Source organism: Canis lupus, chromosome 6 (assembly GCF_011100685.1).
Source record: "Canis lupus familiaris isolate Mischka breed German Shepherd chromosome 6, alternate assembly UU_Cfam_GSD_1.0, whole genome shotgun sequence".
Lineage (NCBI taxonomy): Eukaryota > Metazoa > Chordata > Mammalia > Carnivora > Canidae > Canis > Canis lupus.
The window spans coordinates 50,660,537-50,677,091 of NC_049227.1; the positions used below are offsets into that span (position 1 = coordinate 50,660,537).

Consider the following 16,555-nt stretch of genomic DNA (forward strand, 5'->3'; position numbering starts at 1 on the left):
GTTCTTCCAGATAAACTTTAGAAATGACTGTCAGATTCCATTAAAAATCCTACTGGAGCTGTGATTGGAATTGTAATTAAATGTTAGATTAATTTGGGGAATAATTGACATCTTTGCAATAGTGAGTCTTTTTATTCAGGAATATGTTGGATATTCCGCTGGTTAAAATCTGGTGGTTTTCTTCATGTCTTCATATAGGCTCATATATTTTTTGTTACTTTGTTTCTATATATTTTGTAGATTTCTAACACAAACTCTTGTGAATGGGATTATTTTTCTTACATTTTCTAAGTTTGTTGGTGGATAGGAAATGATGAAGTTTTGGGATATAGGTGAGGTTTGGTGGGGTGAGGTCAGGAGTCCACGAGCAAGAAAGAATTCTTGAAACATCTTTAATATGGTGTAAAATGATGGTTTTAATTAAAACATGGGGACACGACTGGTGGGCAGAAAGAGCTGCTGCCCCAGGCCTGTGAGGGGTGGTTGATTATATCTGGGAGTTGGGGGGGCGGGTTTGAGGATAGTGTACTCTAAGGAATTTTGGAAGCAAGGTATCCAGGATCTTGAGGGGGCTAGCTATTGTTAGGAAAAGGTCACTTATTACTGTCTAATAAAACCTGAGTCATGAGACCCTTCAGATGTATATTGGTGGGCCATGTTCTTGGGGGATGATTGCCAACATGTATCTTGGGGGTTTAGAGTTAGAGGACATTTCTAAAGGAATCTTTACATGTTTAGGTAGACTTACAGGATCCTGGGCATCAGGCTAAGATTGCCTTTTGCTTTTAGCAAAGTATTAACATTGAGGCAGTTGAGTCTGTAGAGGAAGGTCCCTTTGCCTTTTTCAAGGACTTGTCCGTGTGCTACCCCAGGCTCGTGCTTTGCCATCAGCTAGTTTTCTGTTCATCCATCAGGAAAGTTATTGGCTTCCTTAAAATTGTATGTAGCATTTTCATAAAATTTTAAACAGTATCTTCTATATCAGCAACTGTGTCACCCTTTTTTGTTTCTAATATTCTTTGTGTTCTTTCTTTTTATCTTGTGGTCTGACTTGCCAAATCTTAGTTGATTTCATTGGGCTTTTATATAATAGCCTTGATTTTTTGACTTACTAGTTTGTTAAAATCCACCTTTATTTTTTAATTTTTTTTTTAAAGATTTTATTTATTCATGACAGACACAGAGAGACAGAGACACAGGCAGAGGGAGAAGCAGGCTCCATGCAGGAAGCCTGATGTGGGACTCGATCCTGGGACTCCAGGATTACACCCTGGGCCGAAGGCAGGCACCAACCCACTGAGCCACCCAGGGATCCCTGAGACTTGCAATTTAAATTTTGATTCCGTATTTAACATCAGGAATGTTTAGAAGAGTAGTTTTATAAATATCTAGGTGGATCATTTTTTCCTAGTTTTTTTATTGTTAATTTTTAGTTTTGTTGCATTTTGGATAGATAATGTAACCTGTATCCTGTATGTATTTCTTTTTTGGAAATTATTGAGATGTAGTCTGTGGTGTAGTACTTATTTCATTGGAGTAAAGATTCCTTTATATCTGTTATGTCAAATTTCTTAATTCTTTTTATTCTTCTTGACCCTTGTGTTGTATTCTAAAAATAATGTGTGTTCCATGATTTTTTCTCCTAATGATGGACATTTAGCTTGCTTACTATATATATACATATTTTTTTTTCGTCCAGCATAAAAAGTCCACAACTTTTTGTAGATATTTTTGTGCATTTATCTTTGGTTAAAAGGGGAGTGTTTCTGTAGGATAGATTCCCAGAGTGTACAACCACGCATACATACTCACATACTAAAATAATTCTACACATTCACAGACTTAATCTATACATAATAAATAATAACACATCCTCAATTTGTTTATGTCACTGTTACTTGGGATTTTGATTTGTTAGTCAAAGCCAGTCCAAATTGACCATATGCCAAATAATGTAGCATCAAAATGTTTTTGTTGTTTTCTACCCACCCATTTTGTCCAGGTACAATAGGATTCCAGATTTTTAAAAGTATGTAGTATCTTTGAAGAATTATATTTGACATTTTCAGTGATTTTTGATATTATCAGTGATCAGTTTGACTTCAGTGTTTGGTCTCTTGCATACTTCAGCTCTTTCACTGTAACTTGTCCATTCTTTGTCCTCATTTTGATTCATCTCTTGATTGGCTAAATTATTTCTTTAACTTTTTTCAAGAAGACTGTTTATACTTGAATATACATTTATGTGGCTTTTGCATATGAATGATATCTCTGATGATATTTATTTTTTATTACCTTAAAAATTATTGAGGAAGTAATTCTTCATTTTCATTTTTTAAAATTTCAGGTCGAATTTATAAGCATTCGCGGCAACCTTTGATTACATATGAAAAACATAATGTGACAGGCTATCCAAAGAACGTGGGAGGATCCCGTTCTTTATTCCTTCTGAAGACACATGGTAAGTTACATGTGTAATCTCATTATTACTTAGTGGAATAAATTTACCTGATGACTCAATGCTGGTTGGATTAGGAATGGTGGTGGGCATAATTTAGCAAATGTTCATAAATCTTCTATGTTTAAATATTAACATTTGCAGGTAGCAGTATCTATCTTAATGTTTGCTAGTTTGTGTTAAAGATGGAAAGTAGGGATAATTCAGTGGTTTTAACCCTGGCTATACATTAAAATCACTAATGGAGTTTTTAAGACATCTGTAGTTTTTATTTATTTTATTTTTTTTAAGATTTTATTTTTTATTTATTCATGAGAGACACAGAGCGAGGGAGAGAGAGAGGGAGAGAGAGAGACAGAGACACAGGCAGAGGGAGAAGCAGACTCCATGCACCGGGAGCCCAATGTGGGACTCGATCCCGGGTCTCCAGGATCATACCCCGGGCTGCAGGCGGCACTAAACCGCTGCGCCACTGGGGCTGCCCTATTTTTTAAAAAATTTTTTAAAATTATTTTTTTTTTTTTTTTTTTTTTTTTTTTTTTTTTTTTTTTAAAATTATTTTTTTAAAGAGTGCCCCAGTTATTTCTAACTATAGCCAGAGGTGATTAACCCAGAGTTAATCAATTTAATTTTTGTGAGATCTTAATTAGGACATTTATTAAAATAAAAGCTTGTAATAGAAGAGTGCTTTGTGATTTTGATTGTTTAACGGTAGTTTGGTTTCAAAGATAGAGTTTCGTTGAAGAATGGATATAAGTATTTGAGGGTATACAAATTACTCAGTGCTAAATATATGATGACGTTAAATCATGAAATGATTAAATGATTAAAGTGATGAAATTAACCATATTGAGCCATAGCCTAAAAACAAGGCTCTAACATGCTCTGGTTCTACAGATGAAAGTTGATTCCATTTGAAAAGTACCCCAGTTTATTGTTGAAAAGATGGGATTTAACAGTAGGAGAATATGGATCCCTGGGTGGCTCAGCGGTTTAGCACCTGCCTTTGGCCCAGGCCATGTCCTGGAGTCCCGGGGGTTGAGTCCTGCATCGGGCTCCCTGCATGGAGCCTGCTTCTCCCTCTGCCTGTGTCTCTGTCTTTCTCTCTCTGTGTGTCTCTCGTGAATAAATAAATAAAATCTTAAAAAAAAAATAAAAGTAGGGGAATAGCTCAGTGTATACTAGTATGGGGGAGATCTTTCCTTACTTGGTATATTTCCTTTATATTCTCTAGAGTTATTCCTTCCAGTAGTGTTTCAATAAATGTCATCATAGTTAAGCTTGAAAATAACTTTATTATTGGTAATTTGCTTCTACTAGTAGCTCCAGCATGACAGTAATTGGATTTCGCATGTAAATGTGCCTATTTGTTTTTATTGTTTTTGGAATGGGAAGAGAAAAGATGCTCACATAACTGCAGAAGGGATGTATTAGTGTCATGGTTAAGAGCACCATTGCTGAAGCCAGACTGGGTTTGAAACCCAACTTTGTAGATATAGGCAAGTTATTTAACTTCTCTCTTCCTTAGTTTCTCCATCAGGCAAAACTAGAATAATAATTGTAACTACTGAATGGGATTTTTTTTTTTAAATTTATTTATGATAGTCACACACACACACAGAGAGGCAGAGACACAGGCAGAGGGAGAAGCAGGCTCCATGCACCGGGAGCCCGACGTGGGATTCGATCCCAGCTCTCCAGGATCGCGCCCTGGGCCAAAGGCAGGCGCTAAACCGCTGCGCCACCCAGGGATCCCCTGAATGGGATTGTTATAAAGACCAATTAGAGTAATACATGTCAAGCACTTAGAGACAGCTCCTGGCACATGATAGGAGGGACAGAAGTGTTAACTTTTAGAAGTAGTACTGGTGGTGGGTATAAGCTATGATATATGGAGTGCTTTTAGGTTATGCTTACATTCATTCAGTGTATTTCATTATTTGTTTTCTATGTTCTGAGTATTTGGCTTGGCCATATATGAAACAGCTTGGTTTGTGATGTCAGTCATTCTATTTTCTCACCTGCAGGTGCCTTAATGTTTGTGGCCTGGATGACTACCGTGAGCATAGGTGTGCTCATTGCTCGGTTCTTCAAATCTGTTTGGTCAAAGGCCTTCCTTGGTCAAGCAGCTTGGTTTCAGGTAGGTGGTAGAAAAAGTTTAATACAACTTCCATATTATTTGAGTGCTGCAAGATGAAAACATAGGTAATATGTGGCTTTCTTTTCCTTCCTTCCTTCCTTTTTTTTTTTTTTTTTTTTTTGGTGGTTATAGTTGTAGTTGTGGAATCCTTATAATTTCTTCATTTTACCCTTTGGTTTCCTAACTGTTTGAGAAGAGACATAGGATACTTGATGGTGGTCAAAATAGAGACAGCTTTATGAGGCTCAGGCTGGATTGGAGAATGTCTCAGAGCCATGTGCACCCCTTTGTAACATAGATTTTGGGACCCAAAATATCCTGACTTACATGTCCACAGGCTAAGGGTAGAGCCTGGAAGAGGATTCATTCACTGCACTCACTGAGTGCAGATAGGTCAAGGAGGATGGAGAGCAGAAGAAAGAAATAATGAGGGTTAATGCATGCATTTCCAAACAAGGGTCTGTCCTCTGGTTGATGCCAATGAATGTTGGACTATCTCTGGGTAGATGATCAAGATCATCTATCTCCTCTGTGGGTGGGAAGAGGAGCTAGAAGTGTTTCTTTTCATGCTGTCCCTTTGCATGGGATGAGGAGACAGTCTCTTGATAGGAAGACAAGAGTCAATCAGCACCCCTCAAAACAAAGCAAAACAAACCTTGTCTTTTACATGTCATGGGGTGTAGACAGTTGCACATATAGTGGAAGATCAATGAGTATGTGTTGAAATAGAATGTACATGTCTGCTTTTGAAAAAATACCATTTACTGAAACACTTTTAACTTTATAAGGGTATTCTTGAGACTTTATATAAGTTTGTAGCCTTTAAGACTTACTTCATCTGACCTGGTTTTCAATATTGGTTCTCGCAGGGTCAATGTATTTTATTTGTTCTCACTACTGCTATGTGCCTTGCTCATCTCTGTCTTTGCCTTTGGTTTCTCTCTTTTTCTCTTCTCTCACTTTTTCTTTCTCTTGTTCTCTGTCTCTATCTCTCTCTCATCTGCTTGTGTGGATATTCCCAATTGGAAAATTCTTTGCATCTACATTTTACCAATTCAAATTCTCTATTGCATTTCTTTCTTTATTAAAGATTTTATTTATTTATTAATTATTTGACAGAGAGAGAGAGGGAGAGAGAGAGTCCAAGCAGGCAGAGCAGCTGGCAGAGGGAGAGGGAGAAGGAGAGGGAGAAGCAGGCTCCTTGCTGAGCAGGGAGCCCAGCCTGATGCAGGGCTGGATTCCAGGACCATGAGCTGAAGGCAGATGCTTAACCGACTGCACCACCGAGGCGCCCCAAATTCTCTACTGCCTTTAAAACTCTGATGTTGCTATATGTAGTGTAATATATAGAATGATTATATGTCCTCCTTCCCTGAGATAGTTTTTCTTTGTACTGTTTATCCTGGCATAACCAAATCACAGTGCCATTCCACTCTCATGATTTAGACAATGAGTTGACATTTCATATGTTTCTCTCATCTACTCACTTGTATCCTAAGCTCCTCAGGAAACAGTATTTTCTGTTTCCTTGCTGTCTCATTGTATCTGGTACAGCACTGTGCTTGGTCGTGGAACATCATAAAGGAAGGAAATGAAAGACTTTTGGCAGGTAGGTGTGCTCTGTGTGTGAAATAGCCATACCTGCTGCTCTGTGCAGGTGAAGTCTTGGCAAATGCTTTTGAATGATGGGGATGGCAGCTTAGAGTTTTCTTTAAAGTTCAATCATTGGGATTTCTGGGTGGCTCAGTGGTTTAGTATCTACCTTGGGCCCAGGGCGTGATCCTGGAGTCCTGGGATCGAGTCTCACATCGAGTCCCACATCAGGCTCCCTGCAAGGAGCCTGCTTCTCCCTCTGCCTGTGTCTCTGCCTTTGTCTTTCTCTGTATCTCTCATGAATAAGTAAATAAAATCTTTAAAAAGATAATTAAAGTTCAATCATTTATTAAGTTGTTTTTTTTTTTTTTCTTTTTTTTTTTTAACTTACTGCAAATGGTGATTAGATGCCCATCAAATGTGTGCCTCCAGTGAATCCCACCCCAGGATCTTCTCGCCACAGTCTCACCAACTCCTTTCTCTTACCTGTTTTTTTTTTTTTTCTCTTACCTTGTTAACTGTCTTTTCACCATGTCATTTCACCCTCACAGGTGCATCGGATGCTTATGCTCACTACGACTGCCCTCACCTGCATTGCTTTTGTTCTGCCTTTTATTTACAGAGGAGGCTGGAGTTCGGTAAGTATCTCTTAAACAGAATGTTTTTATATAAATTGATTTTGATGTCAGAGGAAATTGCTGTTTCCTTCTCAAATGAGAAGAGGTTAAAAGATATTTCTGCATGTGTCTCTCTTTCTTCCTTTTTTTAATCATCTGGCAACTATTCCATATGGCTGGGGGGCCAGAGGTAGAGCGAGGATGTGATTGCAGATTACTTGGTAATGAAATATATTTTTAGGCTGCATTAAATGTTATGGATACTCCACATAGCTTGGGTGAGTTTTCTCACTATGGGGTGGTGAAAATTCAAAGTGTGATGTCTAAGGAACATGAACACTGTAAGTGGTTTTCTCTGACTAATATTACAATTGCCTCTAAGCTAACATCAGAGTGAAGATATTTGCTGGTATGTTTACTGGTGTATCTTAAGCACCCAGAGCAGATTCTGGTACATAGTAGGTCCTCAGTAAATATTGAATGAATGAATAAGACTTACTGAGAATAATGTACCTAGGGTCAGAGCCTGTGCTTCCATGGCATTTTTCCAGTTTTATAGCCAGTCAGAATTTGATATCAAAATTTATTATTTCAGTTCAGGCTGTTGATATAAAGGCAAGATTGATGAATCTTGAGTCACCAGGAAACCTCTTGCCTCTTTTTAGGTAGTTTCTAGATTGGTTAACCTTTTTTTTTTTAATAAAGGAAATGATGGTTTTCTTTCTTTTTTTTTTTTTTTGATGAAGATTTTCTGATAGGAACTATCCATCAGAACTATATTTTATCCAGATATTTGGGACAAGGGTAATTTCTTTTTTTAAAGCTTTTATTTAGGGGATCTCTGGGTGGCTCAGTGGTTTAGCACCTACCTTTGGTCCAGGGCGTGATCCTGGAGTCTTAGGATCGAGTCCTGCATAAGGCTCCCTGCATGGAGCCTGCTTCTCCCTCTGCCTGTGTCTTTGCCTCTCTCTCTCTCTCTGTGTGTGTGTGTGTTTCTCATGAATAAATAAATAAAATCTTAAAAAAAATAAAGATTTTATATATTTATTTGAGAGAGAGAGATAGAGACAATGTGAACAGGGGCAGGGGCAGAAGCAGACTCCCCACTCATTGAATGGGGAGCCCAGTGTAGGACTCAGGGCTCAATCCAGGGACCCCAGGATCGTGACCTGAGCCAATGGCAGATGGTCAACCTACTGAGCCACCCAGGTGCCCTAAGGGTAATGCTTGTTTTGTAAGCTTTGTAGTTTGCAGTCTTTGCAGTTTATGAATAGGATTGTATAAAGGGGAGAGTATAGTAGCTACATCATAGGCTCTCTGTGAGTTGAGAGTTAATTAGCTGAAAGCGCTTAGGCTAGTTTCCTGTGCATTCTAAGCACATATAAGAATTTCATTGCTGTTGTTATTGTGGTTTTATGAGATAGAAGCACTTTCCCTCTCTGTGGTCCTGGTTATAATTTATCTGTGTATAACTGAGTCCATGGCTTGAAAGTGTTTTTGTAATATTCTTTTGTCAGATTATTGTTCCTCTTTACCAAAGCTTCCTATCATGGCTTAGAAACCACTATACCCTTGTTCTAGATCACAGATTTTAGAGCCTAACGAAGCATGACAGTCAGTGACAACAGACTGAAATAGTCCTCCATCTAAGCATGTCAAGGGTTAGAACATCTCCTTAGTCCCTTTCTTAAGTTTTTAAGTGGAATAATTGTGCTAAGTGGCCTAACCCAACTATCTGCTGTTTTGAGTAGTCATGCAGCATCTCTAAGAGAGGAGTGGAGCTAAAAGTGTTGAGATACCTTGTTGATGTTTTTTTCTCAGGTTCGACCTCCATTCTGAACAGAGGAGATAAGATTTTAATGAATGGCTGTATGGGTTATTCATTTAATCAACATTTAGTGAGTGACTAAGGCTCTGTTAAGCATTTGAGTTACAAGGAATCATATAGAACCTTCAGCTCAAGGAAACACAGAGGTCTAAACAAAATTACTGTACATTGGGGTGATTGCTCTTGACATGAGGATAATAACGGGCCCTAGGTGGGCTGTACTGGTGTTGGTGATCATCTAACATCCTGATGGGGGAGAGGCAGCACTCTCTATGAATTTCACCACAATCATTTACACACTGTGTGTGGCACTGGATACACTACTTGATATCTCTAAGCCCCAGTTCTCTGTTTTAAAAGTGGGATATTGTTAACTGTCAAGCATTATAGACAGCATTAGTAATACTGTATATAGAGTATGTATCTGGTATACAGAGGGTGATCAGTGAATGGTGCCTGTTGTTATTAGTAAATGTTTAAAGCCACAGAAAAACACAAAGAATACATCATCTGTGTGTATTATTTTTGAGGATTTAAATTGGTGGGTGAGATTGAGGCCATTAAAATGATGTATCTTTGTTCAGTATGCAGGTTATCACCCATACCTTGGTTGTATAGTGATGATTTTAGCAGTTCTTCAGCCTCTTTTGGCAGCCTTCAGGCCACCTTTACATGACCCAAGGTACTTACAGCTTTTATATATATATAAGTGGTCTTAATGTGGATATCATTATTTGGCAAACTAATTCCTTTCTAAGTGAAAACACTTTGTATCTTATAAAATTCAATGGTAAATTATATTTACTTTAAAGGGTTTTAAAATGTATTTCAGATATCTAATTCCTAGGCAATAAGGGAAATTGCACGCTTTTTATCCTCTTGGGAATTAATTGTAGTTCTATCACTTTTGACTGGTTCTTTATTTGGTAGGAGGCACATTTTTAACTGGACTCATTGGAGTATGGGCACAGCTGCTAGAATAATAGCAGGTAAGTAATTGTGATGCCACTTATTCATATATAATTGCTGGTTGTTTATATTGCAGGTGGTAATTTGGCTTAAATGATTTTTAGATGTATTAGTAATCGGAGTAATTGGTTGTTGAGGAGAGATCAGCCTTAAACATTGAGATCCAGAAAGTAATTTCTAGAGGTGATTATTTAAGTCATTATTTCAGTTTGAAGTTTAAGGTTTTTGAAATGGCTTTAAAACTTTCCTTCTAAGACTCCTTTTTTTTTAGCATTTGCCTTTGCCAACTGAATAAGATGTGCTAATGGCCAAATGCTCAAGTTGAGGGTCATTTGTGAGTTGGGGTGAGATGGGCTGGGAGCATCCCAGCCCAGTGTCTGCAAGTCATTTCCATGGGGATGGTATCTTCAAGGGAAAGTGATTTTCAAAAGTCAAGTATGGTTATCAATATATTTTAAATGTCTCTTATTAAACAATTAGTAGATCATAATTATAATTTCCATTTACTGTTTCTAGTCTTATAATTAAAAAAAGACTAAGTTAACTATTTAGTCTTAAATATTAATCTAATTCATCTCATAAACTCTTTTACTATGTTTTATTTGATATAATACACACACATGTACATACATAATTACCTCCCTTGGGGGTGACTACATTTAAATATATATTTTTCTTATAAATGTAGTGGCAGCAATGTTCCTGGGAATGGATTTACCAGGACTGGATCTTCCTGGCCCATGGAAAACCTATGTAATGATTGGATTTGTAGCCTGGCATGTTGGGACGGAGATTCTTTTGGAGATATATGCTTACCGACTTTCTCGAAAAGGTAACCTACTCAAAAAGCCATGTTACGTAGAATCACTTTTGGAGTATGGGCACAGATATACAAACCCCAGGAATGTAATTAGTTTCTACAAACTGATGGTTGACTCTTTTTTTTTTTTTTAAGATTTTATTTATTTATTCATGAGAAACACACACTCACACAGAGGCAAAGACACAGGCAGAGGGAGAAGCAGGCTCCATGCAGGGAGCCCAATATGGGACTCCATCCCAGTTCCCCAGGGTCACACCTTGGGCTGAAGGCGGCGCTAAACTGCTGAGCCACCCGGGCTGCCCCTGGTGGTTGACTCTTACCTGGTAGCTCAGTATCAATGTCTGTGATGATTGGTTAGTGTTAGCATTAATGGAAATATTTTGCCCCTTGTTTTTTATACTCATTAGTATTAGAATTTGTGAATTAAAAAAAGGGACTATTTTAGGTTTTAGGGAAGAAGTCATTTTTTTTAAGATTTATTTATTTATTCATGAGAGACGCAGACTGAGAGAGAGAGGCAGAGACCTAGGCAGAGGGAGAAGTAGGCTTCTCGCAGGGAGTCTGATGTGGGACTCGATCCCGGATCCCGGGATCATGACTTGAGCCGAAGGCAGGCACCCAACCGCTGAGCCACCCAGGTGTCCAAGAAGTCTTTTTTTAATAAATACTTTATATTTTGCATGCTGGTCTGACTTCGAGCCAGTACACACTGAGAAACCTGAATGCACGGAGCCGAGAGAATCCAGAAGTGGAGGAAGAAGAGATGCCCAAAGTCAACACAGGGCAAAACTGCAGACAGATTTTGCCTATTTGATGAACTTCTTACCGTGTACTAGCACTTAGGTTGCTATCTACATAATACATAGTTAGCTAACCAGGCAAGCTAGATAGGAAGAACTTATTTTACCCAAACTTTCTAGTGGTGTTTATTGACCAGGAGAAGAGGCATATTTTCAGTCACTTGACAAATTTTAAATCTATAGCCAACTTGTCCCAGTTTGTGAGAGCCTTACGTGTTTAGGAAGTTTGCAACATTTGGTAGCTTGAAAAAGAATATACAGCTGGAGATGAACAAAGGCTACACATCAGGGCTTTTTTTTTTTTTTTTTTTTAGAGTTAGTTTACTGGCATATTCGTGGGCCTTATAAACTTATGTTGTTGTTCTTGACAGTTGAAATATTGGATGATGCTAGAATTCAGATCCTTCAGTCATGCACTGTAGCTGAAGCAGAAGTAAGTCCTCCTTTTCTTATTTAGTGACATAAACTTCAATGATAGTAGTTTCGTTCTTTCACATCTCAATTTTCCTTCCAGGGTCATGCTTTTAAAAAGGTGGTGTTTGCAGTTTATATCTGCGGGAATGTGACTTTTCTCATCATATTCTTATCTGCAATCAACCGGCTCTGAGCAAGCAAAGACCTTGGCTATGCAGACCACATGATAATTATCATTAAGCCAAAGATACTTGAAGCCTATACTGACTGCCTGAAGCATATTCATGAATTCTGAATTGGAAGACCAGGTCTTATCTGTAGAGGAATTCTGAGGTGTGGTCTTAGAGATCAACGTTCAGAGGGTCCTATGGACTATAGAAAGGATGTCAAGACTTCATGTGTGATTCTGAGTGTTACCAGGGAAGGCTGTACAAGAGAAATGACTCTCAAATATTTTCTATGATGAGATATATAGAATGCTAGCATTTGAGAAAAGAATGATTTGGAAAGACAGAAATGATGTCATTTGGATGAAATGGAGATTGTATTAATGTATCAAATATATTTTAGACTATAAAGGTGCTGTTTTAAAGAAAGCATTTATACTGGTTTACCTGAATGGTCTCTTTTAGGACTTGAGAAACTATGTTTTTCAGTTCAGTTTTTGGGACTTTTTTTTTTTTTTTTTTTTTTTTATGTCTTGTTACTTCTCTGGTAAAGGTGGAAGTGGGACTTACTCCATTGTATTAACATTGAAATGTATTATGAATATTACAATTTCTTTCTTACTCATGAAATGCAAGTGTGCATCTTCTGCTTAACACTGTGTTTATATGTTCAGTGACAGGGCTGAAATGACATTTTATATGCTAATTGTTTTGACTCTAACATTTAAGTCCTTGCTTTTGGAGATTGTAGCCTTGCATTTCGAAAGTAATAAAATTTACTCTTGCGAATATATTTGACAGTTACTTTATTTCTTTGTGGTAATAAGTAATATGGATGGTTCTTTTTTGGTAGAAGTTCCTGATGCTGTAATGAATTAGAATATTAGTACTGTTTTCAACTTCCTCCTCCAAGAATCTCTTTTTTTGTAATGTCTGGGTTTCATATCTGCGGTGAGGCCTTTTAGCCAGTGGGTGGCGCCATAATACCAAGTACAGATTTGTTCCTGTCCCTCATTTTTAGCGCTTACATAATACCATGGAGGGGCCTTTCCCTTAATTTCACCAACTCTTAATCTTGATTTGAAAAATTTCTGCATTTTTTTTAGGAGGGGGAAGGGGTTGGGGTTGTGAGTTATAAATTGAAATTAGGGACTATTATTATTTTTCAGGTTATATTTCCGTTTGTTTTCTGACCATGATTGTTCCTTAACAATTGCTTGATGGCTCCCTTTATAGTCAGCTTACCTGGGAACAAATGAGTAGGACCATCTTAAGTAGAGGAAGCAAGCAAAACTGGACATTCCTAAAAAGAAAAATATTTAGGAAGGCATATTTTATTTTTGGGTGGTTCTGTCTGAATATGTTATAATTCCTGCTTGGTCCAAGGACCTGATTTGTATTTGGCATAAATAATAGCCTTAGCTGTGTATCCTACATCTTTCATAAAATGACATGGAAGTTTTATTTTTGTTCCTTAAATAGGTGTTTATCATAAATAGCTTAGGGTTGAAATGTGAATCTTCGTGTTTAGATTCTGAGTGTCAGTCTAAACTTTCCTTTTAAAATAGTTTTATTAAAAAGACTTTTTTTTGGTGTAGAAAATTAAGTGTGTACTAAAATGCTTTCCTCCAGTTTTCAATTACAAGGGGCTTAAAGGTTAAGAAATTTCTTTTTAATGAATTATATTCTGTTTATGACAAAGAGAACTTCTTTTAGGGGGAAAATGAACCTTGGTGTGTTTGGTGTTCAGATATGAGAAGTTACTGGATTTCCAGCACTGAGGCTAAGATAGTTTAACTTTTTCTTTTTCACTGATTCATCTGTTGGCACTATTTTGCTGTATCATCAGTTGATATAAAGAGGTGTCCAAAAGTCTTTCTTATTTAATCCTGATAGAGACACTGTTTTACTAATACCAAATTATGATTTTTCTGCTTATGAATGGTTGATATCCACAGATTGAAAAATCTATTCTTCGTGCCTGTCATTATTTCTTCTTATTTTTGTAATAAACATTTTTTTTTAAAACTTCCTTTAATAGGAGTGATTGTTAAACTAAATGTCTTTAGATCTTCAGCTGTGTTGTCCCCAAACAGTGATCAAAATCATAAGTTTTCTTCCTAAGGATGGTTTCCTCTATAAAATAAAAATAAGTATGTTTTTTTGGAAAAGATGAAACAAATTCTCAAAAATTATGGTTGAGGTAACAGTCACAACTGAAGCTATTTTTTGCTTTCATTATTTTCTGCTCTGTGGAAATTAATCTTAAGGGCATAGGTACCCTATGGCATAAGTTATCGAATAAATGAATCAGATTCACTTAGTGCTTACTTGGTCTCAGTCAGGATTTTAGCTGTAATGTGTGTGAAGTGATATTCATCCCTTCCACATCCTGCCTCAGTCTGGGATGCAGTGGAAAAAGACGGTGCTGACTAGTAGTTGATGCCAACTAGGAAGTTCTAGGGGCACATGTAGCTTTTAGCTGAAATTTTATTTAACTCTATACTCTGGTAAAGCAGAAAAAAATGAATAAAGATCCTTGTTTAAGATAATCCATTATAGATGGGAATGAAAGGTAAGATTCTTCTAATCTCTTCTCAAATTTGATTAGGATACACACTGTTCCTATCCATACCCTCTTCTTTCCTCCTTGCCCAGTACCCAGGCTCATCTGTACCCAGGCCCCTGGTAGTCATGATGATGCCTGGAATGCCTGTTGTGTTTCTTTCTAGCAAAAGCTAGTTTTATCAGGTTCTTCTTCTTCTTCTTATTTTTTTTTTTTTTAAGATTTTATGTATTATTCATGAGAGACACACAGAGAGAGAGAGGTAGAGACATAGGCAGAGGGAGAAGCAGGCTCCCCAGAGGGAGCCCGATGTGGGGCTTGGTCCCAAGATCCCAGGATCACAACCTGAGCCAAAGGTGGATGCTCACACACTGAGCCACCCAGGTGCCCCTAGCGTATCAAGTTCTGTCTCAAGATCTTCTTGTCTTTGGAGCCTTCTCTGGCTCTCCCTATCACACGGGTCTCTCCTGACCATCCTTATAAGTGGAGTGGTAGTGGGCTAGGAGGCCGCTGATCTTGTCAATGAAAAAGGATTGGGAGTGGGGCACCTGGGTGACTCAGTTGCTTAAGCACCTGCTCCTGTGCACATGCTCTCTCTCTCAAATAAATGAAATATTAAAAAATAAAAATAAAAAGGACCAGGAGTTTGGGGATGGAGTTGAAAGACCTGTGTATGCATGTTTATATTACAAGCTGCCTGTCCTTGAGCAAGTGACTTATGTCTTCTCTGAACCTGGTTCTTTCATCTGTAAAGCCTACCTCACAGGGCAGTTGTGAGGAATGAATGAAGTGATTCCAGCAAAAGGTGCTTTGTATGTGTTATTGATGATGTTGGTGCTGTTTGATTACAGTGTTAAACTTGAGTTGTTTTTACTTATAAAATGTGCATTTTTGTTTCATAAATAGTTTTGATTTTCATCTTGGAAACATGCTCAGGAAATGGCCAGGCATAAATGGACAACTATGGTGTGATTTTATTTATTTGAAGTACATAGACTTGCCAAATTAATGGAGAAGAAAGTAGAATGATGATTACTGGGGGCTGAAGGAGAGGAGGGAGTGTTTAGCAGGATTTCTATTTGGGATGATGAAATAGTTCTGGAGTTTGGTAGTGGTTATGCTTGCATAATACTGAGTGTATTTGATGCAATGAATTGTGCACTTAAAAATTGGCTAAAATGGTAAATGTGTTATGTATATTTTACTACAATAAAACAACAACAACAAAACTTGGTGTTCATAGCAACACTAGTATTTCTTTCTAAAGATTTATTTATTTGAGAGACAGAGATAAAACACCTGTGTGAGCAGGAGGAGGAGCAGAGGAAAAGGAGAAGGAGAGAAGCACACTCCTTGTTGAGTGTGGATCCCACGTGGGGTTCGATCATATGACCCATGAGATCACAAGCTGAGCTGAAACCAAGAGACACTTAACTGAGCCACCCAGGTGCCCTGAGAATCTAGTATGTCTACAACCTAATATTTTAGGATGTACAGATGATAATTCAAAATTACCTGACAGAAGAACCAGGAAATTCTGACCCATTCTCCAAAGTAGGGGTTGGCTAACTTTTTCTTATTTTATTTTATTTTATTTTATTTTATGATAATAGTCACACACAGAGAGAGAGAGAGGCAGAGACACAGGCAGAGGGAGAAGCAGGCTCCATGCACCGGGAGCCCGACATGGGATTCGATCCTGGGTCTCCAGGATCGCGCCCTGGGCCAAAGGCAGGCGCCAAACTGGTGTGCCACCCAGGGATCCCTAACTTTTTCTTTAAAGGGCTTGATGGGGGGTCGTGGTAGCTCAATCTTAAGCATCTGCCTTCGGCTCAGGTCATGATCTCAGGGTCCTGAGATGGAGCCCCACATAGGGCTGGCTGCTCAGCTGGGAGCCTGCTTCTCCCTCTCACTCTGCTGCTCTACTTGCTCTCTCTCTCTCTCTTATTGTCAAATAAAATCTTTAAAAGAAATAAAAGGCTTGATATGAAATATTTTAGTTTTTTTTTATTTTTTAAAGATTTTATTTATTTATTCATGAGAGAGAGAGAGAACGAGAGAGAGAGGCAGAGACACAGGCAGAGGGAGAAGCAGGCTCCATGCCGGGAGCCCGATGTGGGACTCGATCCCAGATCTCCAGGATCACACCCTGGGCTGAAGGTGGCGCTAAACCACTGAGC

At 38.0% G+C, this 16,555-nt stretch overlaps 1 protein-coding gene across 2 annotated transcripts in view; it reads left to right on the forward strand.

Moving 5' to 3' along the window:
• FRRS1 (ferric chelate reductase 1) overlaps positions 1-12,602 on the forward strand; it is a 45,679-nt gene extending 33,077 nt beyond the window's left edge. For both annotated transcript variants that reach the window (XM_038541229.1, XM_038541230.1), the window contains exons 9-16: positions 2,348-2,461; positions 4,486-4,598; positions 6,743-6,829; positions 9,221-9,318; positions 9,567-9,625; positions 10,294-10,437; positions 11,600-11,661; positions 11,743-12,602. In XM_038541229.1, coding sequence (XP_038397157.1) covers positions 2,348-2,461; positions 4,486-4,598; positions 6,743-6,829; positions 9,221-9,318; positions 9,567-9,625; positions 10,294-10,437; positions 11,600-11,661; positions 11,743-11,835 — 770 coding nt within the window. In that variant the 3' untranslated portion in view covers positions 11,836-12,602. The remainder of the gene's footprint in view (positions 1-2,347; positions 2,462-4,485; positions 4,599-6,742; positions 6,830-9,220; positions 9,319-9,566; positions 9,626-10,293; positions 10,438-11,599; positions 11,662-11,742) is intronic.
• Positions 12,603-16,555: the final 3,953 nt, after the last annotated feature.